The sequence below is a fragment of the Bombyx mandarina genome, chromosome 16, assembly GCF_030267445.1.
Source record: "Bombyx mandarina strain Sakado chromosome 16, ASM3026744v2".
Lineage (NCBI taxonomy): Eukaryota > Metazoa > Arthropoda > Insecta > Lepidoptera > Bombycidae > Bombyx > Bombyx mandarina.
The window spans coordinates 2,040,616-2,067,211 of NC_143222.1; the positions used below are offsets into that span (position 1 = coordinate 2,040,616).

General features: G+C 36.4%; 2 protein-coding genes and 2 long non-coding RNA genes across 6 annotated transcripts in view; 3 read left to right on the plus strand and 1 right to left on the minus strand.

The window, feature by feature from the left end:
• Positions 1-16,716, plus strand: part of Indy (tricarboxylate transporter protein I'm not dead yet) — a 63,610-nt gene extending 46,894 nt beyond the window's left edge. Inside the window, exons 1-15 of one of the 2 annotated variants that reach the window (XM_089733858.1) lie at positions 1,096-1,188; positions 1,263-1,395; positions 1,727-1,874; positions 2,334-2,599; positions 3,605-3,719; positions 4,149-4,246; positions 4,657-4,782; positions 5,970-6,095; positions 6,507-6,621; positions 6,956-7,047; positions 7,627-7,727; positions 8,729-8,821; positions 9,361-9,554; positions 10,172-10,309; positions 11,360-16,716. In XM_089733858.1, coding sequence (XP_089589984.1) covers positions 1,346-1,395; positions 1,727-1,874; positions 2,334-2,599; positions 3,605-3,719; positions 4,149-4,246; positions 4,657-4,782; positions 5,970-6,095; positions 6,507-6,621; positions 6,956-7,047; positions 7,627-7,727; positions 8,729-8,821; positions 9,361-9,554; positions 10,172-10,309; positions 11,360-11,641 — 1,944 coding nt within the window. In that variant the 5' untranslated portion in view covers positions 1,096-1,188; positions 1,263-1,345 and the 3' untranslated portion in view covers positions 11,642-16,716. Of the gene's footprint in view, positions 1-1,095; positions 1,189-1,262; positions 1,396-1,726; positions 1,875-2,333; positions 2,600-3,604; positions 3,720-4,148; positions 4,247-4,656; positions 4,783-5,969; positions 6,096-6,506; positions 6,622-6,955; positions 7,048-7,626; positions 7,728-8,728; positions 8,822-9,360; positions 9,555-10,171; positions 10,310-11,359 lie in introns of those variants that run through there. The other variant, XM_089733857.1, reaches the window with a different exon arrangement.
• Positions 1-26,596, plus strand: part of LOC149501205 (uncharacterized) — a 69,687-nt gene that overhangs the window by 12,228 nt on the left and 30,863 nt on the right. The window lies entirely within an intron of this gene.
• Positions 1,926-4,594, minus strand: LOC149501206 (uncharacterized). The gene is made up of 2 exons (XR_016324388.1): positions 4,405-4,594; positions 1,926-3,272 (listed from the first exon to the last, which is right to left on the minus strand). It is a non-coding gene; the product is annotated as an uncharacterized LOC149501206 (long non-coding RNA).
• The window catches only part of LOC114243242 (alpha-tocopherol transfer protein-like), a 37,650-nt gene continuing 28,504 nt past the window's right edge, over positions 17,451-26,596 (plus strand). The window contains exon 1 of one of the 2 annotated variants that reach the window (XM_028174662.2): positions 17,451-17,865. In XM_028174662.2, the coding sequence (XP_028030463.2) occupies positions 17,573-17,865 (293 nt within the window). In that variant the 5' untranslated portion in view covers positions 17,451-17,572. The remainder of the gene's footprint in view (positions 17,866-26,596) is intronic. The other variant, XM_028174672.2, reaches the window with a different exon arrangement.

The window sequence follows — 26,596 nt, forward strand, 5'->3', positions numbered from 1 at the left end:
TGAATTATTTTTAACTCATAACTAATGTTTAACACATTTTTTGCTAAGATGACTGAACGAGCTTACGGCTCACCTTGTGTTAAGTAATTATCTAAGTATGGAAATCAATCACTGCTGGAATGCACTCTTTGATAAATGTGAGGTCTAAGTTTCAACTGTATTTTTTTTTTTGTATTTTTTTGTTTTTTGCTTATATGGGTGGACGAGCTCACAGCCCACCTGGTGTTAAGTGGTTACTAGAGCCCATAGACATCCACAACGTAAATGCGCCACCCACCTTGAGATACAACGGCTGCCCCACCCTTCAAACCGAAACGCATTACTACTTCACGGCAGAAATAGGCAGGGTGGTGGTATCCACCCGTGCGGACTCACAAGAGGTCCCCTACCACCAGTAATTACGCAAATTATAATTTTGCGGGTTTCATTTTTATTACACGATGTTAGTCCTTCACCGTGGAAGTCAATCGTGAACATTTGTTGAGTACGTATTTCATTAGAAAAATTGGTACCCGCCTGCGGGATTCGAACACCGGTGCATCGCTTCAACACGAATGCACCGGACGTCTTATCCGTTAGGCCACGACGACTGCAATTAGGCCACGACGACTGCCACATAGTAGTCCAACCCTAGAAATTGAAATTTATTATTGATTCGCAGCAGACAATAGACTATTTTCAATAGAATTTATTTAGACAGACAATAGGTATTTATTCATTTAGGCTCTCAAAAGCACCAGTATGAAATTTCACAAAAATACATTGTGACACATTGATACGTGTAGTTCATTACATGTATAAAATACCTAAAAATACGCCAAGATCTTTAAATCATTTTTTGGTAATCGAAGGGAAGAATTATTTTCTGTATGTTAAAAGTGAATTTATACCTTAAACTTAAACCATATTCATAGCCCTCAAGAGACTGTTTCATGTTAGGGAGAAACTTGGCTACGGTTCCCGTTGTTGGTATTGATAGGTGATTATTCAAATAAACCACAAAAATCATTAATTACGATAAAAAAATCCACGACATTATTCTACATAAGTAAAAAATAATTCGCACAGTCTGCTCAATACCTTACTAATCTGTCTCACTACGTGAATGTTGGCTAAACATGACGCGACGCTTGCGTCACGTACCCAACTTCATAAATTCCGCGATTTTAGAGTCGTTTTGAATTCAAGGTCTCGCTCATTTGTATTGGAAACTTTAAAATTTATCGAAAACTTATTTTATACATTTGGATATTTTGTTTCAGATGTTTTGAGAATGTAAACAAATCTGCGTGCAGAAGAAAATTTGAAGCCCGATCAAGTCCATTACTTGGAGAAACGAATTACGATGTCTACCGCCGTGGTTGAGAATGGACAAAATGTTAATGATGAAATTAGGTATAATTATTATTTAACTACTACACTAATGACATTAAAGCTATTTTAGAAACAAACTAATGCTTAAGCACTAATTTTTAGTTAAATTTTATCAGGTTTAATTATTAAAAAATAAAAGTTTAGAAAACATTTTAAAGTTGCCATAATCTGCGGCTTATTAAACTTATGTTTAAACGAGTACCAAGGGATCGCTTTAAGTCAAATTACCAATTCAAGTAATTATCACACTTTTATGACTATTAAAATAATTTTTGATACCAGCCATTCCACTATTAAGCTCCAGAACATATAGTAATTCAAAGTCAGTAATAAAGTACAAAACTTTTTTCAGGGGACAAACATACTACTTCCCTGGGGGTGGGTCGAGTGCATCGCTATGGCAACGGATAAATTTATTTATATCTATTTACTGGAAGTCTATAATAGTAGTGCTAACACCACTGCTACTGCTGCCTATACCGATCTTGAATAATGGACCAGTAAGTTTAAAAAAAGTACCATAAAATGTATATGCAATGTGAAACTACTGCTGCAGTTATTAAAAAATTATAGATTTATTTAAGATTGAAAATTAAAATATTTGATTAAATTAAGCGGCTACCTTATTTATGTATTTATGTGGTACTTGCATATGAATCCCACTGCAGCAAATATTGCATTAATGCACCAATAATGAGCAACTGCATTTCAAAACCAAATCTATAGCTGCGGTGGCATTAATATGCAAATATTATTTTTATTTACAATATAATGAATGCATACTTTTGCTTTAAAATATTCTTGGTTAAATGTTTTTTTTTGACACTTTGCATTATTCCAGTGTCATTATACTCTATGTATAAAGACAAACCCATTGGATTTGTGAATAAAACCCTTTTCAATGACACATTTTGTAGTCAATAAATTTTTATATTGCAGCCAATTAACACAATTTACAGGCCTACAGATGTATGTACGTGGTCCTAATCATGGCAGTGTTTTGGGTCCTCGAACTCCTCCCCCTGCCGGTAACTTCAATGTTGCCGATCGTCCTGTTCCCGACTATGGGCATCTTGGATTCGGATAAGACCTGCGCGGCCTACATGAAGGAGACCAACATGATGTTCATGGGAGGCTTGATGATTGCTGCTGGGGTGCAGCACTCCAAGTTGCCAAAGAGGGTTGCACTATGGACAGTTCAAGTCGTAGGCTGTTCACATAGAAGGTATGTAAAAGTTTTGTTTAGTCTTGTTTTTTACTAAACAGCGATGATCGTTTGGTCATATTCATATCGTCTTCTCGCCTTAAAACTGTATAATCTCAAAACTGAGTAATTTTACCGGAGTGTTTTAAAGGTTTAATGTGTAATATTTGAAACATTTTTTTTTACCAGTTACATTATCTGTCTTTTAAAGTAAGATAAAATTATGTACCATATTAATTTTGTTAATAGTATTCAAAACATAAGTGAACTAAAAAAATAAATAAAAGTATACTACCCTCTTTTGCCAGTATTTATGAGAAAAATACTGGTGATACCAAATGTTTATGCATATTAACTCAATTTCGAATATTTTTGGAAATTGTACACTTTTAATGCGAAAAGGCGACATGATTTATTGCTCACAACAATAATATACTAGTGGTTATCTAAGGCTTCCATGACATGCTAACAAGATAGAAATAGCTGGTGATATTAAAAGCATGACGTACAAGGTTTACCTTTGCTACCTGTACCTTATTATTTTTATTAGATATTCTTCCAAGAATTTTCAGGCCCTTGTGGTTTTCTTTAGTCCAGAGATGTAATATTTTATTAATGTCTGTCATCTGAGTTGTTACGTCAGACCATCATCTAAAGGTTTTTTCTATTCCTTGAGAATAGTACTTTTATCTCACTGAAAAAACAGAAATTGGCATAATTACTTCAGTGCACCACATAGGGCAATAGTGAATTACATGGCAGTCAAAGGGTTAAAATTGTAGATTTAAAACCACAACAAAATTTTGGGTTGAACGGAATGAACCAAATTCAAAACGAATACATTCTGTAAACTGTACTTGAGACCTTAGAACTTATATCTCAAGGTGAGTGGCGCATTTACGTTGTAAATGTTTATGGGCTCCAGTAACCACTTAACACCAGGTGGGCTGTGAGCTCGTCCACCCATCTAAGCAATAAAATAGAAAACTAATTCCCATCTTTGATTTTGTCAATTTATTTTTTCAGGTTGAACTTTGGGTTGACGTTTGTGACTATGTTCATATCTATGTGGGTATCTAATGCGGCCGCCACAACCATGATGGTGCCAATCGTAGATGCCATACTCGAAGTTTTGGAACAGGTAAACAATAAACTTAGTAATTAATGATATAAACAAAAATTTAAATAAAAGAAAAGTAATATAAAATTTTCTGGTATGTAAAAGCCATTGCAAGAATTTATTTAGAAGATAGGGATTGCGGCAACCGATCACATACTAAATTTATGAGAGTGAGGACTAGAGTAAGACTAGAGTTTTGCAATGAGACTTTTTTATTGTAATTGTGAGTGGTCACTGGTCCTCATGGACGTCAGCAATGCCAGGAGTATTAGCGACTAGTTTCGCCGCTAAACTTTACAAACAAAGTCTGACAAATTTCTTCCAGAGGAAGTGTATCATACATAAGAGATTTCATATTCCCCCAGCTACAACACATCATAAGCTATATAGTGAAAATGCTAAAGAAAACTTTAATTTGATATATTAATGTAACATTAATATTATCCGCAGCAAGGTTTAGGTGACGTGTACATAAATAAGAAGAATCAGCCCACAGAAAATGGTAAAGAAGCGAAGGCCAGTGGACCAGTAAAGAACACTGATGATGAGTAAGTGGAAAATTATTAAGTTCATTAATGTTGCTGTTAAGTGACAGAGTTAACTGTTATCGTATTTTTTTTTGCTCTAAAAAGATCAGCTCTTCAGCTAACACATCACATAGTGTAAAGTAGTCATGAGATCTCATAGACTTGGATGATTCACTCACATTGAGGCCCGAGAACAGATTCTCTGATTTCTCTGTGTGATACACGCCTGTGTGGGATCACAAAATCACATAGATACTATAAAGATTGGCCCAACCTATATAGTAAAATAACTAAGTATAAGTGCTTAGTGGTGAACAATTGGAGACGCCTACGTCCAGCAGTGGACAGCTATAGGCTGATGATGAATGAATGAATGAATATAGTAAAATTACAAAATTATCCGAAACAATTTTCTTTTTTGATGCCCACAGAGCACCAATGCCAAGTAACATAACTATATGCTACTACCTAAGCATTGCCTATGCCTCGACCCTTGGCGGCTGCGGCACTCTGGTCGGGACAGCCACGAATTCTGCGTTCAAAGGAATTTTTGATTCGTAAGTAAATATACAGTTGATTTTAACTCTGGTAATACAAAACAGAAATTTCACAAACGGAGCCTGGCCCCGTCTAGAGGCTTAACGGTTATAGCATCACATAGACAACATGACGTCGAAAATGTTGCCAGACTTTTGATTGCTTTTTTAAGGGATTTTATGACTTGGTAACTAAGACCTTTAGGTCATGTCTTATTTTAATTTCTATTCTTATTTTTATGAAAAATGATAATATGGAGTGAAATGAAATGAAATGAGATGAGATGATATGGGATGAAATAACATCTCAGTAAAATGGTGGTCATATACTGAGATTTTTTCAGTGGACTTTTTGGAGGATCCCGAGAAGTATCATCCAGTGGCTTTGTTTCATTTTCCCACATTTGTGCACTTTCACAGATGTGAACCGTTAATAAACCACCCTTATTACACATTTAAACCTGAAGAAACACTGAATAGACAAAATAAAACAAACCACACAACTTCACTTCTCGCGTTCCCGCCAAAAAGTCCACTATTGATTGCACGCCATTGAGTCCGCAGAAAATCGTTGACATATACTCGGAAGCTTAGAGACAAATATTTTATTATTGCATGATTTATCGAATACCATAAGTTTTGCAATCAGTGACGTACTTATAAGAAAATATTATAATACGTCACCGCATTTATTTATTTTGTATAGAAGTTTAAAAAGTCCACATGTGAGTTGGCATAGAGACGGCAAGCAGGTTGCGGACCCCGGGCCCTTGGCGCTCGAGGCTGAGACTTACGTGTCTTCATGGTGCCGCTGCAAGCCTCAGTATCGTCTAAATAGAGATCACTGTAGATAACATTACTACTAAATATAGTACAGTGATGTTTGTTTGTAGGGATAACTCATTACCCGACGCTACCGGAAACGGTCGTAGTACATCTTGTACACATAGTAACAGATTTCTAATTACTTACAAAAAAATAGTTGGCAATTTAACAAAATCTATTACCAAAATCTATATTGGAAATTCATATGTTTTTTACACTAAGACAAAATATTGTAGTGTTACTCCTAAGTTCTATTGGTTTGCCAATAAATAAACTGATTTTTGTGTGCATTTTCTTTTTCATTATGTAACTGTATTTTGCTAAACATACTTAGTGAGGTAGTAAATATGTTGTAACACAGATGATTGCTGTTATTATTACAGTGAGTTTCCTGAGTACTCGAGTTCGGTGAACTTCTTCTGGTTCATGGCGTACAGCACTCCGCCCATGTTGCTGATGCAGTTCCTCGTGTGGATGTCCTTACAGATCACCTTCATGGGAATGTTCAGGTATACAGACCTAATTGAAGTCCAGTCTTTGCGACTCAGAGACATAACTAGCACAAATTTTATGGTCCACGAGTTGTTCCATCGCGACCACAAAAGCTGTAAACTAATAAAATGGAAATAGTAAACTTGACATTAAATTGTAAAAATAGATTTGATTACAATCCAAGTCTGTTGTCATTAACCATAAGCCGGACATGAGGCTTCTGCAACAGAGTACCAGCATATTGTATAGAGCTAGACTAGAGCGTAGTAGTCCTCAGTAGGGAGCAGTGCGGGTATGGCCGAGTCTCTTGTCTCCTGTCTGCTACTAAGGACTCGTCTCAAGCCTCGTTTGAAGAAGGAAGGGTCACGTGGGAACATCCAGCGCGAGCTGGAGCATGATGTATTAATGGTAACAATAACTGCCTGCAGACCTAACAGCGAAGCCGCCAAGGCAGTGAACCTCGCCAGCTCCGGCTCCACGAACACCATGAAGGTCATCAAGGAGACGTACAGGAGTCTAGGACCCATCACTTTCCATGAAAAAGTGAGTTTTTACTATCACGCACTTATACATATTTTATTATTATCCACGTCCGTATCTGCTCCTCTCACTAAGAAACAAATACTGTGACATCTGAAACCTTGGAACTCATGTCACAAGGTGGTTAGCGGCATTTACTTTGTAGATGTCTATGGGCTCCGGTAACCACTTAACACCAGGTACGCCCTGAGATTGTCCACCCATCTAAACAAAAATAAATAAATTTGGAAGGAGTTCTTGAACAGATTCCAAAGAGGAATTATTATTATTAAGTAGATGTAAGATTCCATAACGTTCATTTGAAGAGGAGGAGTACTTAACCCATGGTGACGTTCAGGCTTCAGGTTTCCTGTTCATCTTTGCGGTGCTCCTGTACATCTTGAGGAAGCCAGGCTTCATGCCGGGCTGGGCTGACGTCCTCACCGCCATGTAAGTACTACACGCACTCCGATAGTGCTTGGTAATTATTTTATTACAAACAATTACTTTCTATTTGAATCAGTAAATTAATTGTCGGCAAACGTATCAAGGGTTGTTGTATTCAGAATTCAGTTTTGGCGGTTTGAAAATTTATTAATTATGGGTTATTTTGTTCACTTTAAACTCAATTTGAATTTTTCTCTGCACAATGTCTTTGTATTTGTGTGTTAAAGATATCGTTCCTTTACTATATTAATTTCTTGCATTGTTTTAATAAAATTTGTGACAACCCTACCTTTTCCAACTCATGATCCTTATATAATTCGTCTGGTGTAGTGGTAAGTAACATGGTCACTACATAAGGGGGTCGCGGGTTCGATTCCCGCTAAGGGAGGATATTTGTATGATAAATATAAAATGTTTTTTCCAGGGTTATGGATGTATATTAAATATATGTGTATAATAAAAATCTTACATTTATTTCCGTTATCTGGTACCTGTAACATAAGTTCTTTACGAACTTACCACGGGACCAGTTAATGTGGCGTGATTGTTAGTAAATATTTATTTATTTATTTATAATTTCAGGAAAGTGAAAGACGGCGTGACGTCAATGTTCATAGTGATCCTGATGATCATACTGCCCATGTCCACGGACTTCCTCAAGTTCTTCTCATCTAACGCTTCTTGTGAGTGGATCGTTCGTTGCCAACACATTTAATTACAAAATTAAATTAACACTTATCATACCATAACGGGTCAAATGACCCATTTTAAACTTTTGTATTAAAAATGCACGTATCTTCTTATTGCTTTTGCACACTTGATTTCACGACATTTTCTAACCAATTAATCAACAGTTATCATACTTTTTTTGTTATTTTGTTTTGCTTATTTTGAGTAATACTTGTGGTATAGGTACTGTTATCTACCCGCTGTGGTAGAAATAGGTCCCAGTAAGTGTTGGTATGATTAGTGTTAAAATAAATTTCAAAACTAACCCTTTGACTGGCATGTAGGTCACCGGTGCCCTACGCGGCGCACTCAAGTAATTATGTCGATTTACAGTTACTAAGCGCCCGGACTGCCTAACTTTGTATTATTTTGTTTATTAATGTCCGTTTTAGTCTTTTAGGTCTCTTAGAAATAGACTCATTCTCAGTATCTTTTTACTGGTGATAGGACCTCTTGTGAGTCCACACGGGTAGGTACCACCGCCCTGCCTATTTCTGCCGTGAAGCAGTAATGCGTTTCGACTTGAAGGGTGGGGCAGCCGTTGTAACTATAGTGAGACCTTAGAACTTATATCTCAAGGTGGGTGGCACATTTACGTTGTAGATGTCTATGGGCTCCAGTAACCACTTAACACCAGGTGGGCTGTGAGCTCGTCTACCCATCTAAGCAATAAAAAAAAAAAAAAAAAAAATGTTCAGGTTCGTCTTTCTCAGAGTCTACTAGATATTCTGACGCCTTAGTAAGAAGATCGGCGAGAAAAATAGACGTAATTACTTGAGTGCGCCGCGTAGGGCACCAGTGACCTACATGGCAGTCAAAGGGTTAAGAAATTGCTAACGGTGATCTCTGGCAGATAACCGACTATTAAAGTAATATCAACTGAAAGACAATAAACACTAAGAGTTATGATTGATCTGTCGCTCACAAACACACCTGACCCGCCGTGTGCTTGCAGACGAGGAGCTGGCGGCCGCCAAGCCGTCGCCCAGCATCGTCACGTGGAACATCCTCAAGGAGAAGATTCCCTGGGGACTACTGTTCTTGTTGGGTGAGCATTACTGACTTGTGGATTAATTACTGTTATTGTTGTATGTGTAGTATTATAAAAGATGTACCAAACTATTATTAATTTATATATTAATCTGTACTTGTTGACCCGGCAGACTTCTCAATCGATAAATAAAATACCTAAACTTTTGTATAAAATAAAACAAACAAAAGGAATCCGTCCGACGGGGGACACATCAAAGGAAAAACAAAATTGTTATTTTTATTTAATTCCGAGCATTTTCATATTTATCTACCTTTTAAACCTTCTCTGGACTTCCACAAATAATTCAAGACCAAAATTAGCCAAATCGGTCCAGCCGTTCTCGAGTTTTAGCGAGACTAACGAACAGCAATTCATTTATATATATATATATATATATATATATATATATATATATATATAAGATTATATCAATAAGTACGATTAGAACTGTTTATAGATTTTATATACATAATAAAGAGTCAGAATTAAAAATTGCAGACGTTTATCGCGATCAAAATATAGTGCTGTGAATTTAAATAAGTGGATGGTTCCAGGCGGAGGGTTCGCGCTGGCGGAGGGCAGCAAGGCGACGGGCCTGTCCTCCATGATCGGCAGCTCGCTGCAGGGGCTCGCCGGGCAGCCGCACTGGCTCGTGCTGCTCGTCGTGGTGCTCGTCATCCAGTTCATCACCGAGTTCACCTCCAACGTGGCCATCGCCAACCTCACCCTGCCCGTGCTGGCCAACATGGTGGGTCTTATCTCCGTCTCGATATCTACTAGAGTTTATAACATATGACCTTTTGAATATGTGTCTCAATTAGCGCGCCCGCCCGCTGACGTTGGAAAGTCCTTCGGACCACCCTTAAGTAACATTGTTTGGCTTGTTCCATAAAGAAATCATACTTTTTTGTATTTTTATTTTATTTTATTTATTGCATGGGTGAGCTCCCAGCCCACCTGGTGTTAGGTGGTTGGTTACTGGAGCCCATAGACATCCACAACGTAAATGCGCCCGCCACTCACTTTGAGAATAAGTTCTAAGGTCTCAAGTATAGTTACATCTTTATTGAATACGCTACCTAATGGACTAGACAGAACAGAAACATCAAATGTTTTTTTATATCAACAACAATGTTTATTGATGTGTGATGTGATGAGTGCGTCATGCGTAGCAGCAACGTGGGTTGGCTGGCGTGCGGGACTGTCGCTGTATTTTACACAGAGACTTGACATCACGTCTCTAACGGCTACCTTAGCACCAGATGGGCTGTGAGCTTATCTGGACAATAAAAACATACTTCAGAGTATATTAAGGCAGAGGTGATTACGTTGTACTAGAATATTAATAGTATGCTGTTCCTCCAGGCTCGCGTTCTGAAGATAGACCCGCGCTACCTGATGGTCCCGGCCACGCTGGCGTGCTCCATGGCCTTCCACATGCCCGTGGGCACGCCGCCCAACGCCATCGTGGCCGGGGTCGCACACATCCCCACCGCCAGAATGGTGAGCATCCAAGCGATTTCAAAATTATTGTAAAACAATATATTTCAGTACTGTAAACAATACGCAGTGGAATGTAAAATCTTGCGACGCAATTTTGTTTTTTAAGGGATTTTATGACATGGTAACTGAGACCTTTAAGTCATGTCTTATTTTAATTTATACCCATATTTTTATGAAAAATGATATTATGGAGTGAAATGAAATGAAGATGATTAATTTGAAACATTAATCAACTGGGATGAAATGAAATGGGATGAAATATCTCAGTTAAATGGTTGTCATTTACTGAGTTTTTTCAGTGGACCTTTTAGAGGAACCCGAGAAGCTACGTCCAGCGACTTTGTTTCGTTTTCCCACATTTGTGCTCTTTCACAGATATTAAACAGTTAATAAACCACCGTTATTACACATTTAAACCCGAAGAAACACTAAATAGACAAAATAAAATAAATCACACAACTTCACTCCTCGCGTTCCCGCCAAAAAGTCCTACCGACGCAAGGGTCATCGTCTCGTGTTCTGTACTGTACTGTACTGTACATCGTACTGTTCGTTTTACATTGCTGGCTGTCGACAACAAACGACAAGTATTTTTGTTTAATTAATTACTTCAAGAAACATTAACCTAGTTTAGGGTCACTACATTGATACAGCAATTAAATCAATTAATAACTGGAAAAGGTTCGCATCGGTAAAGAATAAAACTATGAATGAAATGCAACATGTAAAAACATCTCACTATTTAATGTTTCGTAGGGATCAATAAAGGCCATTTTCATAACATTTGAGAACAAACTAGAAATCAAATGTAGGGACACGTAAGCGCTTGCGCATTACGCTGCACCAGTTGCCCGGCGCCGGTCTTTATGTAAAAACACATGTACCATCTTACAGAATAAACTTTGTCTTTCATTACTGTGTATTAGTTCTTTATTATTGAAGTCACAATCGGTAACAACATCTACAGAAGTGACCCAAAATCAAACATATTATGTATATCATTTTTTTTTATTAAATCTGATTTGAAAACGAGCATGAATATAATTCCAGGCCGTCGGCGGGATCGGACCTAAGATTATAACGACGTTAATAGTGTGGGGCTCGTACCTGACTTGGGGCTCGGTGATATTCCCGGTCGGGGACGCGCCGACCGCGCTGTACAACGCCACCGCGACCGCGCTCTCCGCCAACGTGACCCTGGGCTGCGACATCGCCTACTCCTCGCTGCCGGCCGCCGGACGCTTCAACTGTACCGTCCCCGGGAACGGGACCGCGCTGGCCGAAGTCGCCAAGGGGCTCTTCAGATGCGACTACCTGCCCTACGACAGTTGAACTTTGGTGCCATAACGGCGGATGTCTAGAGGCCTTTCAAATGTAACTTAAAACGGGTTTCACTGTCCAACTTGAATATTGAATGGAATATTTAGTTTGTTCTCATTAAACTAAGCATTATTATTATTATATATATTTGCGGTAGGCAGCGGTTTGGCTCTGCTCCTGGCATTACTGAAGTCCATGGGCGACGGTAACCACTCACCATCAAGTGGACCGTTTGCTCGTCTGCCTACAAGGGCAATAAAAAAAAAACCTATTTAACATTTGATATTGGAGTTGGATGAGTATTTGGTGTTTTTGTTTTTCTAAAAAATATATAGTTATACAATTTTACCGTAGAAAATTTTGAATACACTGTATGAATTAATGCGGAGTAATTACAAAACATACAGGAGACTACGTTTCTCTTTTAAAAATTATGTACTTATTTGTCATTTTCCACAATAATTCAAAACGAGTACATACTTTGATTTATAATTTTAAAATATCCGCGTATTATATAAGACTTTAAACAAATATCGTGAGAACAGCACAAAGCTATTTTTATATACATTGTTTTAAAAACCATTCGCTCGTATTTACTACGAGTTCGGATTACAGTTAAATCCTAAAATATGTGTAAGTCACAATTAATTGCAGTTACGTTACACTTGCCTCCACAAAACTTACTGCAGTAAACTCCAAACCCGAAGTTTAAACATTCAGTGGTCGCTCAAACTTTTTTCTAAGTGTCTTAATGTTACTTGAAATTAATTCACAAGACACTTTAGAACCGAACGCATGATTTTTAAAACCGAATCGCATTTTAGACAATAGTACTTAACTTATTTACCTACATATATGTTATACCAACGAATATATACAAATATAGTTTTGTATGATTTTTTTTTTTGTAAGTTCCGGCAACCCACTAAGCATTTTATATACGTATGAATTCAGTCGTGTTACTCCGTAGATGAATTTCGTTCGTGTTAAATTGACAGCCGAGAAGAAAAGCCAGAAAACTTGTATCTTGTATTTTAAAAAGAAATTACATATAAGAAAAAAAAAGGTTATTCAAAATGTTGGTAACAAAAAACCGACTAGAAAAATAATATTAGTCTTGGCAACATAAATAGTGCTGCCAACCTAATTTCTGAGATTTAGTAGAAATATTTTTCTATAAATAGTAGTAATGTTTGGAGATCCTGTTCTCTGACAATTCTTTCTACTTTTCTTCTTTCACTATCATTCAGCACGTGTGACGTTCTGAAGGTTGAAAGTTGCAGGTTGTAGTCTTGGAGTTTGTCTACAGAGTAAACGAGAATTCAGTTATTTAATCGTAGCATTTATCTTACTAACTTCGTGTCTGGTTATCAATACTGATGTTGTTTGGAAATATTTAAAACTCTACATTGGTAAATATAGTTTTTAGTACTAGCACCTCTGGACACTGCTAAGACTTTCTTGTTCGTGTTGTCTAATCGAGACGTTCTAAAGATACAATCGAATACAAATAATAATTATAATATATAATACAATTTAAAATACTGTTACGCGCTGGCGTTCGGGATAAATAAAATTCCATCGAAGTATAAATTAACACTGTACTAGCACTTAGAACACTTAAAACACTTTAAAACTCGTAAAACTTGTTTCGCTTCGAGTAGTTTCGATTACTATCGGACTGCGTGACATCTCTGCAACGCTTTTATAGTCGAGGCGAAATCCCTAGAATCGTCGAGAATATTCCATAAAAGTCGAGTATTGTGTTTTTCCGCTATCTGACAGTAGTTCGACTATTCTGCGATAGATGGCGTTACTCTTGCCTGTGTAAGAATACCATATTCGAAATTAATACGGGTACTGGTTTAATTTATTAAAGTTTTGGCTATGAGTGGCGGTGCTCTATTATATTCCCTTTCCGACATTCGTAACTTTGACGTCACTATACAAAATTGCGCGCTTCTCTGTGTAACATGGCTTCGTTATTCGGGAACAGATTGTGAATTATTTTTTGTTAATCGGCTCAATTTATGTTTGCTGAGACAGTAGCAGATGCTAATGAATATAAAACCATTAAACAGAGTTTCAAATATCTCCAAAAATTACATGCAGTATTCGAAAACTGACCATTTTCTGATATTAATGTATTTGTACCGGTATATTTTTATACGTCTTATTAAAATGTCATAAAGAATTAAATGAGTGCCTACTATTGTAGGACGTTATTTAAAATCTATGCTGAATATTTTCTTAACGACCCAATCACGAGCCTTTGTATTGTAATGGCGCCACGTGATTGGTCGATTTTTAAAGAGCGTTCTTTTTAAACATATTTTGATGGGTCGTCTCTCATTTAAATGTGACATTTTCTTGGATGACTTAGTTCAAACTGAAATAAAATCGTCCCTTCCTATAATGTCACGTACGATAGAGACGAATATTGAATTTAACGATAAAGTAGAGAGAGATATATATATATTTTTATGTAAAATTTTATTAATCCGGAAACAAACGGACGTTCCTAATTTCGTAGTAGAAGATTGATCTGATAACGTGTGAGAGTGTTGTGTCTTTTATTGAATATTTGCGTCTCATGTCTACGGGATGCTCGAGAACTAGACAGGGTACGCACAAATTTGTTCATTTTTAACCCTTTTAGTGCTGAGCTTTATTTACGCATATTTTGCAGAAATTGCTAAAAAAGATTTTTGAAAAAAAGGACCTTATATAAAACTTTATAAAAAAATAATATAAAATCAATGCTAAATTAACATCAAAATAATTTTAAATAGTTATTTATAAATGTTATTGACTTGTTACAAGTGAGACCTTAGAACTCATGACTCATGGGGTGTCTTAAAGGGCTAATAAATACTATAAATCGCCTAAGAAACTAATTAGTTTTGTAATTGTTGATTCAGGAATGTATGTTTTTAGCATCCGTGACCACAAAATTTAACGTATTCTTATTTTTCGCGTCGGTCCCCCGCTGTGGTGCATGCGACTGTGTTGTAACGAGTACTTAGGAAAATTAATGACGACGGGGATTCATGTGTGTATGTGCTTAGTGCGAGTTTTTAACGTTCTCGATAGCGTAAAAGTTAAATCAGTATGCAGTTGGAACAGCGCCCCCGGCTGCAAATTTAGGTAAACGTTCCAACTCCGTACAAATTTGAGTTAACTTTTACGCTATCGGAGAACCTTAAAAAAACTCGCAACTGAAATAATAATTAGTCACAATTCAGCATGTTTTTGAATGTGAGCACCCGTGAACACAACATCAGTAACGTGCGTCCAGCGTAACTGTCTTAACGCGAAAGCTTAACTAACAAAAATATACACAAGTCCCGTAGATTAATTTAAGTGTGTGTGTCTGTAGTAGTTAAATAAAATTGTGAAGGAATAGATAAATTTTTTTTCTGGTAACACTTTTAGTTAAATTATCAATCCACAAGAGTGGCGGTAGCGTTATATTAGTCATAGTTTTTTTTTGTTGTTGTTTTATTAATCATTTAATACACATCCCTGTTCTAGGGTGCAAAAAAATTTAGCTTGTCATTGTTATTGGCACGGAGAAGAGGTGTGTATTTGTAAAACTGCATCGTAAATTTTTCTTTTTAGTGAAAGTTATCTAACGTGTAATGGCAATAATAAATATGTAAAAATTCTATAAGTCTCGGGCGACATTTCGAGGTATAGAACGGTGATGTGTTTTTGTTAGTAAATTAGGAAAATTCCATTTTAGACAGAGTACTATGAATACCAAACGCATCGGTCATTGTTTTCAAGATTGTGTGTTGTTTGACTAAATTAGTAGCCGCGACGAATTTCTGTAGAAAGAGTTACAACCTTTGATACATAACCTAAAAACTCTTTATGCATAATTTGAAACAATATTGAACCCGTCATCGATTTTCGTTTATCGCTATTCTCCATCCGCATATTGTACTTGTTACGATAAAAATCTGATTCCGTAATTTTCTAAATCTAGACCTCGATAGTCTACGGAGCAGTTTCTGATTTAGCCAAACCCACATTCCAAAACGCCTGCTTACTGTGTATACTTCAATGGGAGTATGTATATCGCTTATCTTTGACACATATTGTATGACATTGACAGAAGAATATCTACTACACCTGTATTAAACAAGTGAGATTCATTCACGTGCCGGTGAACAAAATCTAAAATGAGACCTATTTGTCTAAAAGTGAATGTAACTAGAGCTTAGGACGGTGGGTAGATTCGAATCTATAAGAGTATTTTAGGCACTTGTGAATGTATGCGCTATAAGGCGTGTGCATCGCTGAAACTATCTCAATACCAGTAGCAAAAGGTCGGATCTACTTATTGTGAAAATCGCCGATATGAGGATTCGTTTAGTTTTTTTTATCTTCAGGCCTCATAAGTCTGAATTGTGAGATAACTTTAAAGAACTTATCTTGAATAACATACATCAGAAGCAATTACAATTTAAGTCTTGACTTAAACTCTTGTTAAGTCTTAACTTGGTTATGGATATAACTAGAAGCTGGCAACGCTAGCGATTTGAAGCTCGTTATTGTCTTTCAATAGTCAAACTCAGTGGTAGCCAAGTTGAAGTTAACCAATGTTATCCTTGATAAACAATGATGCTTTGAAAAATTAAAATTTAACTAAATTCATTTTCGAAGTGAGTTTATACGCTACAGTTTATCAAAGCGAAACTGGCTAGCCGCAAATTACGAAGTACCTGCATTAAATATGTAAAAAAACTTTATAAGCGAAACTGGAAACCCGCAAATTACTAAGTACCTACATTAAATATGTAAAAATGTAATTTTTTACTTCGTAATTTGCGGCCTTCTATGTATTCCACATGGAATACCTATGTTTTCCAGAATATGTTCCCAATTCTCAATGTTTACTAAAAACATTTTTTTTTTCTTGCAAATTCACAATTCGTACACGCTGTTCTGCTCGTGACCACGGTTGATGTTGCTCGGTTTTCTCATTTTGTAGTAATTAACTATTGGCGTTAGTAAAAGCTCATTTGTAAATAAAGGAATGGAATATTGTTTGTTGTTAATAAAAATTCCAATGTATTAAAGTGTGAAGTTTTATTTCTTCGATATATTATGATTTTCTAGAGTGTAAATGTATTTTGCAATGGAAAAGTAATGAACTTTTAGTATATGTTTTGTGTGATGAGGATAATTTTTGCCAGCCATCGTATTGCGTACAGGATATCAAAATTATAAAAATCTTCAGTTTTTGTATAAGTCGTTTCACCGTGAGAAAAATCGTAATAGATAAAATCTGTTCATCCGATAAATCTTTTGGCAAATAATTTGGATCTATCTAACTTTTCAGTCCAAGATCTTAGTTCATCTATGCTGCTTTGAGAAAATATGTCCATCAACGCAGTGGACTGTTTATAATCAAATTCTACATCTACGGGGCAACTTCCCGTTTATTTAGTGTTCAGTCAATTTTAACAGGTTAATAATGATAATTTAGCTTCTGGTCTTGAGTACTTGATAGAATATTTATGATGTAACATACATTTGTCATATTGATAACAAGTATTATCATAATCATTTTATAGGCGATTGATGCGAATTTGGTTTATTTTCGTACAAAAAGAGCTTCGGCTACAATTTAATACATAAACCTTAAAAAATGTGAGTGCGTGTCAATAAAATCCAATATAATAGTATGATCGACCGTCATGATTTTAGTATAGTAGAAAATTAAACTTTCAATGTTTATCAATTTCCTGGCAGCATTAAAATGAAATGACAAATCTATATTGACTTAAAGGTCTTAGTTACCAGGTCGTAAAATTCCTTTAAATAAAAAAAAGACAAATACATTCAGTTTTTCTTTAGTTGTCATAATAGTGCGAAAGCGGGAGTGTCGTTAAAATAGACTGGAAACTAAATAAACGCGAAGTTAAATTAAAAATGCCCGTAGATTTAGAATTTGATTATAAACAGTCCACTGCGTCGATGGACATATTTTCTCAAAGCAGCATAGATGAACTAAGAGCTTGGACTGAAAAGTTAGATAAATCCAAATATGTGCCAAAAGATTTATCGGATAAACAGATTTTGTTGTTTTACAACGCTTGTTATGGTGAAGTTGAAAAAACAAAGTCATGTATAGAAAAATATTATTCTTGTAGGAAGAATGCACCTGAATTTTTTGACAATCGATATCTCCATTTGGAAGATATGAAAAACGCGCAACAAGTTTTGTAAGTTATTTTTATTGAGAAGCTTTTCATTCTGATATGCTATTATTATTACTATTAATTATATACTAAATAATAAAAATATGTATGTATTGACTTTTTGCAATATTCTATGATTTTTTTAATGAACAAATCTTATTTCATAATTGAATTCAAACTCTTATAAGTATCGAATATATGTGTAGCGTTACGTAAATAAATTATTAAAATAACGATAACACTTGTTTTCCAAAATCTACTGTTAAAAATTCAAATTTAATACAACATTTTCACAAAATACTAATGGCCAGAAACTTTTTTAACAAGCAGTTTATCCACTTAATATTGAATTACCCATATCTATCAGTAACTAGCTAAACTAGCTAGCTACCTATTATTTGCGACTACGTCCGCGTGATCAGAGAAGAGCATCTGTGCGGTTTCCTGTGGGAATGAAATGTCTTTTTGGTGTAGAAAGTAGCCAATGTCACATCCCTGACCTAATACTATCATTTAAAAAAAGTCATATCAATCCATTGCATTGTTTCAATGTTAAAGAAGAACAAACAAACACACTTTCAAATTTAAAATATTAGCATTTGTTTTCATCACTAAGGTGAGCAGATGGACTGCTTAATATGAAGTGATTACTGATATTCCTTAAGGACCTTATAACATGAATGATGCAGTGTATCATCAGAGATAATTGAAGAATCAATTGTAATAGTAGCAGCGTAAGAAGCGTAATTGTTAAGCATACTGTAAGAGTGGGACTCCTCAATCTTATTGCTTTAAGCTCCCACTCAATGTATGGTTGCTTTATGATAGGAATAGTTAGGTGTAGGTACCTGCCCTTATACCTATACCAAACCTTGGTACCCATTTAATTAACATAGAACAAATAGTTATGTAAGGAACAAATATTATTATTTTCATATAGGGAAAGACAGTACTTATCTGTTGGTAATTTCTTATAACAATTTGCATTACCTTAAACATAAGTTTTAAGAGTCTAGAAGAGTAATTAAAAATGCAATTGGCATTTCAGAAGATGTAAATAATTTATCATGTTCTATTTTAGTGCTTACAAAGGTCAAGGAATATTTTAAAAAATGAATTATTCATTATGCTATTCACATCTTTGCAAAAAGGTGCAGTATACTAAAATTAATATTAATTAGGTTAAAATTAAAATAATATGTGAGTTAATTTTTTTTAAAGTAAAATTTGGTATCTAATAACTGTTTATATTCTGCTGCTGCAATATTAAGATTTACACCCGATTGTGGTCAAGTTCCTTGAAACAATGCTGGAATACTTTGGCAGACGAGCATTCATTTGTATAATCGCTAAAATACAGTTTCAACACTGTCTCATGTGTGTACATTATTGTAAGAGACTATGCCGATTCTGATTGAGTGAATGATGTTTTCTGTAATTTAGGCCTCGAAACCTCTGTATTTTGCGCGAAAAAATCGCTAATCATTGGATAATAGTTCAGCACGAGTGATTACGGCAGGAACTGTATTTATTGAGGATTTCTCAGTATATTGCTTTGCCACCTATTGTGACTGAAATTTTCGGAACACACTTGTTAATAAGTAATGCTGATTTTCTATACCTTATTTTACGAAAAAACAAAACAATAATTAATTTATACAGTTAATATACAACGATAAAATAGAAATAATGTCGAATATGCCAGCATTTGATTTTAAAGGCTCTAACAATCATGGGTATCTATCTCCCATCATTGTGCGCCCGCTGTAAACAAAGAAAAACAAAAATATACATCAATGGCGAAATTTGAATATTGCTAGGAATCACGTCGTCGCTTCGAAATTTGAATCGAATCGATCGGTATTAATTTCATTATCGATTTTTTTTAATTGTAATTTGACAAAAATAAATATAGTAAAATAAATTGACAAACCGATGGATAATAAATTACAGAAGATTGTTGTATAAAAGCGGATGTGCGCATAATGATTTCCGCCTGGTCCATGACATTACTGTAAATTATACTGTGTATATTTAAAGTTAAATTTAGGAGTATAACAATTAGTTTTTCGTTTCACATGGCCTCTTGATTCGCTACATTGATAGCAAATTGTTGAAAACAGACTAGAATCAATAGGCAGGATGCCTGACCTCGCCCCCGTTCGCAGCCGTCTGTCTGGCCGTCGCCTGCAATGCGAGCTTAAAGGTGATTGATTCGTCCAAGTTTATTTCCTACTTGGACCGATTGTATCTATGTTTAAATGTTACTTCAATTGGCTGGTCCTGTGACTATCTATGGAACATCAATTACAACAAGGGCGGATCCAGCTTTGGCGCCAGGAGGGGGTCACATGGTCGCGGTCAAGTCAAGAACTTATAATTTAATTTTGATAACAATAGATACAAGTAAAAAGTAGGTATTTTATTAATGTACGTAAGTACTATACTTAAAAATATTTATTCTTTATTGTACACTTGAAAAACTTAACAAATAATAACTTGTATATATACACGTATATATTGCCATCTTCTCTTGAAGACATCCAGAGAAGCATTATCACGCACTTTTTTTTTTCCTACCTAAACTGATGATAGCCTTGAGAGGCTATTTCAGCGTAACCTTGGCTAGTGGGTGAGCTCACGGGGCTCAAGCCGGAGTGATGCTAACACTGGCCCTAGCTACAGAAGTGCTTCGCAGAATCTGCCACCGGATCGGAAACGCGACCCACTGTGAAGATCCGGCGAGAAACTCAGTGGGCTGTGTCTATGGGTTAATTCGCCCGTCGAGCCCTTCATCGCAAGCGACGGGCTCGACAAGGACCGTGACCGGTGCTTGTGGTACCTAAAAGCACCGTTAATGGATCGGGAGGATCCGTAATGACGTGTTTTGGGCGACGTCGAATCACGCACGGAATGAGGCAGCCTATTTATATTACACTAGCGACCCGCCCTCGCTTCGCTTCGGAAACATTAAAACACACATGAAACCAAAAAAATAAAATAAAAAAAATTAAATAAGTAGCCTATGTTCATCAGGGACAATGTTGGCTTCTAATGGAAAAATAATTTTTCAAATCGGTCCAGTAGTTTCGGAGCCTATTCGAAACAAACAAACAAACAAATCTTTCCTCTTTATAATATTAGTATAGAGTATAGATTAGTATAGATAACCGTGGTGAATGATTTGTCATAACAGCTAGAGGGTATGAGACGGGCGTCGAAGGGGGGTACGACAAGGGTTTCCAACATACAAAATAGAAACAGACAAAATACATATATTTAAATAACAAAATCAATTTTTCTTTTACGTCTTCTCTTGCCATTTACCACTTGCTACAAAGTTATTATAATAGGTTGGGGAAAAAGTCTTTTCGCATTATAGTATGTATGAACTTGTAATAAAATCTCTTTGGCTATACTATTTGTGTATGGCTGGTTTTGGTATCATTAAAAGTTTAAATTTTAAAGAAGATAATTCCAAATTCAAATTAGGAAAATGTGTTATTTTTATTTATTTTTCGTCCTGTCAAGATGAGTGAATCTAATGAAGAAATTCGATACATTTTAAAATTTTACTACAAAAAAGGTAAAAATGCAACGCAAGTCGCGAAAAAAACTTTCGATGTTTATGGACCTAGTGCAGTGTTTGTGAGAGTAGCACAAATTTGGTTTAAGCTTTTTCAATCCGGAAATTTTGATGTCAAAGATGCACGTCGCTCTCGTCGCCCTATTACGGATAAAATGGATACCATTTTTTTAAAAGTGGAGCAAAGTCGGCATATAAGTAAGTAGTTACAACGTAGCTGAAGAACTGGGAATTGACCACAAAACAGTTCTGGCGCATTTGAAAAAACTGGGTACACAAAAAAGCTCGATATTTGGGTACCTCACGAGCTCACTGAAAGAAACCTAATGAACCGTGTACTCATTTGTGATTCTTTATTACGACGTAATGAAACCGAACTATTATTGAAGAAGCTGATAACTGGTGATGAAAAGTGGATCATGTACGACAAGAACGTGCGAAAAAGGTTGTGATCAAAGGCCGGTCAGGCTTCACAGACTGTGGCGAAACCCGGGTTAACTCGCAACAAGGTGATGCTGTGTGTGTGGTGGGATTGGAAGGGCGTTATTCATTATGAGCTGTTATCACCAGGCAGGACCATCGATTCTGAACTCTACTGCTAACAACTAATGAGATTAAAGCAAGAAGTTGAGAGAAAGCGGCTGGAATTAATCAACAGAAGGGGTGTGGTTTTTCATCATGATAACGCTAGACCTCACACATCTTTAGCCACTCAGCAAAAATTAAGAGAGCTTGGCTGGGAGGTGTTAATGCATCCGCCGTATAGTCCTGACTTTTCACCTTCAGATTTCCACCTGTTTCGGTCTCTTCAGAATTCTTTAGGTAGTGTCAGGTTAACATCACGAGAGGACTGCCAAAACCAATTGTCGCGGTATTTTGATCAGAAGCCCCCAAAATTTCTATAGCAATGGGATCATGTCCCTACCTACAAGATGGCAAAAAGTTATCGAACAAAATGGTACCTACATACTTTAACTTTTTCCCCAACCTATTATTATATTAAATTAATTAAATATTGAAGGTATATAAAGTATTACATAAAATCTGTATGTTCAATTAGTGGTCCACCTAAGTCCTGGAACCAGCTCAGGGGGGGGTCATGACCCCCATGACCCCCCCTGGATCCGCCGTTGAATTACAATTTGTACCATACACATTATGCTCAATCTAAAATATAAGAAATAGAATAATAGTATTTAAATGGCCGGTGTATTCGCGTTTGAGTGATGCGTCTTTTCGTCGGTTCAGCATCCCTAGTGCGAGTTTTTTAACGTTCTCGATAGCGTAAAAGTTAACTCAAATTTGTATGGATTTGGAACGTTTGCCTACGTTTGCCGCTAGGGGCGCTGTTCCAACTGCATACAAATTTGAGTTAACTTTTGCGCTAACGAGGACGTTAAAAAACTCGCACTAAGCACACCGATAGGCATGTACCAAAACTTGCTACTAAATATATGCATATGTGTTCATAGCATATTGTAATAAATTATACCACAAAAAAATAACAATTACCTTCATTATTGGTTTTGGGCAGATTGTGAGCTAGCAAACAGTGTCCTAAAATCTAGAAATTTCCACGCAAACTTAGAACAGAATTTGCACACGAAAATGTGTATGCGTAAGATTTCATAACATGATTTCTTCAAAACGGCCACAATGGACACAAAAATGGGGCCACGGCGAACATACAGCCTTTAGAGTATATCGGATATGGGTATCTGTTGTCATTTAGCTGTGCTAAGCCGTGACAACTTTTTGAGTGAAATAATATATCGAGAGGTGAAAGGATATTTGACTTAAGCGACATTTTTACAACTTTACAGGAGAGCCATCCAAAGCGATTCAGCGAAGCACTGCTCTTGCTAGGGCTAGTGTTAGCAAATTCTCTCAGATTGAGCCCGTGAGCTCACCTACACACGCATAGCTGGAATAGCCCCTTAGGCTACCAGCGAATAGGTAGAAGAAAAAAAGTTACCATCATAACTTTTCATGATTGATCATTCATCACTGACATTTTAGGCCTCGAAGGACAGCATAGCTTTATGTAATTGTTTTTTTGTGTCTCCGACATTACTCTCGGAACAAATAATGATTCCGTGATAAGTTTGTGGCGGGTAGCCATCACACAACGCAAGATAATTGACGAATGCCTGAATCTCGCTTACGACATTTTCAAGATAAAGCGCATATATACAAGTTCCGAACAAGAACATTGGGACCGTCGGTCTGCCGAGCAATATCACCCGCTCGGTGGAAGATCTTCCTTTTGTCGTATATCTCCCCAAAAGTTATTTTTTACGTAAACCTACGCCATCACAAATGATTCAAGGCGTTTCAGAGCGACCTTTATTTTTTGAATTGTTTCTCTCTATTGCATCGGAGAATGCTCTATTGTATTAGCCCACAGACGTCCGCTGCTGAACATAGGCCTCTCCCAAGCCTCGCCACAAAGATAGATCCTGCTTGCATCCAGCGGATCCCCGCGAATAAGTCGTCGGTCCGTCTTGTACCCACACTACTTCTACCGAGAATGCTCACGTTATAGGAATGACTTTTATATTTTTATTAATTCGAAAAACAACGAAAAATAATCCGAATTTGCTTAACAACGATGGTTATTATAATACCAGTAGTACTTTATGGTAATCGATTTAGGTCTAAATATAGATCCAGACGCTTCTTCGACGTTAGGGGTCGTGACCTTTAATCTTACGAGAGTGAATTATTGTGCGGCTATAAGTCTATCTAATAATCTGTAGAAATATGACCAAAACCCCATCGCGCAAAACATTGCCCGTCGGAAATGACGTTGGATAGCACAGACTCTACGGCGCAGCATCAATCGCGTTTGAGTAGCAATCGCGTGGCTGGAGAAGACCTGTTCGCCCTGTACATACTTGGCGACGCACTGTGGAGAGTGAGATGAGGACTGCCAGTGTGACCTTGAGTGATGTCAAGAAGCAAGCGCAATATAGGGTCAAGCGGATACAACTTGTGAGGGCCCTATGTACCAGCAGGGTAGCATAGGACTACAACAACAACAACATCAACAACATAAGTCTATCCACCAAATTTTTTCATTTGTGTCGAAGTCGAAGTCGTCGTGGCCTAACGGATAAGACGTCCGGTGCATTCGTATTGAGCGATGCACCGATGTTCGAATCTCAGGCGGGTACCAATTTTTCTAATGAAATACGTACTCAACATTCGATTTGATTTCGATTGATCACGAAGGAATAACATCATGTAATAAAAATGAAACCCGCAAAATTATAATTTGCGTAATTACTGGTGGTAGGACCTCTTGTGAGTCCGCGCGGGTGGGTACCACCACCCTGCCTATTTCTGCCGTGAAGCAGTAATGCGTTTCGGTTTGAAGGGTGGGGCAGCCGTTGTAACTATACGTGAGACCTTAGAACTTATATCTCAAAGTGGGTGGCGCATTTACGTTGTGGATGGATGTCTATGGGCTCCAGTAACCACTTCACACCAGGTGGGCTGTGAGCTTGTCCACCCATCTAAGCAATAACAAAAAAAAAAATTGTGGGAATTATCTGTAGTTAATTAATTCTATAGATATATAAAGGACAATGCCCATTTTCTATGGGCGTTTGGGCCCCTAAAAAAAGTTGTCCTGTCATGATGGTTTTAACTTAATTTGATAGACAAAGAAATATCGTTTCATATTCAGAAAACGATTTTTATATTCTCATCCAGGTTTAAGAGAAATCTGTTTTTTTCTGCAGCTAAAATTAAGTTGTTAATTGTTTTCTTCGAAATCAATAATCGCTCTCATAATTATTTACAGTATTAAATAAGTTAATTGTGGTTTATGTTGCTAGAAATAAGCCCTTACGTACATTTTATTATTATTATATCCTCATAATAATAATAAAATGAAATGAAAATCCGGAAGCCGGCAACGATATTGTTGTTGTTGTTTTTAAATTCACCAATAAGCAGGCAAAGAGCGTAGCCTATACAGCCTAGTCTATACAGCCTAGTCTGTCGAAGTTATATATTTTTTATGTCAATAAAAAGCCGGTGTATCTCTTTTTATTGCTTTTTGGGAGTTTTGACATCAACTCTACGAATACCACATTGACTGAGCATGAGTTTACGCAGACCTTTTATACACAATATTACAAATACAAATAATACAAATTACACAATAAACTATTAAAAAAACATTAAAATAAAAATTCAAGTGACGCTTCACCCGGGTTGCTGCCAAAACTCTCTGATCATATATAATAAGAATAGAGTAATGGTAGGCCATTGATATTTTTACTAATGGAATCATTAATATCTAAAAATATTAAATAATTCATGGTTTTAAGTAATAATTATTATTACAATAAATATTGAATTGAACAAAAGTAAACTAAGAAGCCTGTGAATTATAAGCATTAGCAATTTTTTTTTAATTTGTTGTCCAAGTCACAAACAACTCTTTCGTTTGACAGCGTATAGGTTTGCTATAAGGCTGTATGGGCTAAGCCTTTTGCCTATTGGCGAATTTAAAAACTATGGCATGGATAGTTTTGGGATGTTATCAAATAAGTAATTTATTTTTTTAGAAAACAATGCCAGGTTGAAAGAAATGTTGATACATAAACTAAACAACGTGAAAAAATAAGGCATAGTTTTTCAAATACAAATAGTTTTGACATAAAGTTGGCCCACTTTTGGGCATTGTCCTTTATAACTTTTTATTGACAGAAGACTGAGGAGCTTATAAATCTGCTTTAATGGTAAATAGTTTACCGTCGGTCGTGGACATAGGCAAGTCCAAGGCATGAGAAACCCGGTTCCCAACGCTGAAGGCGCTTCCAACTTTAATTATCCTGCTCTTATTGTATCTATATAGTTACATTCCAGCTCATTACCTGGTCATCCATCTTCCCTTAAGAAACAAGATAGGAATAAAATGAGATTTTGATAGTGGAATATGTAGTTGAATTTTTCACTTTCCTCGCGTTTCCACTGTAACGTATTGTCTCATTGTTTTTACAGCTACCACTGCTGTATCTTCTCACCGAAGTTGAGCTTTAAAGTTTAATTGAAACATGCACTTTTAAACGTAGGGATTATTTTACTTTTATCCGAGCAAACATGTCCAGGTTTTCCTAATGATTTGACTGATTGATATGCGAAATTTTCGGAAAA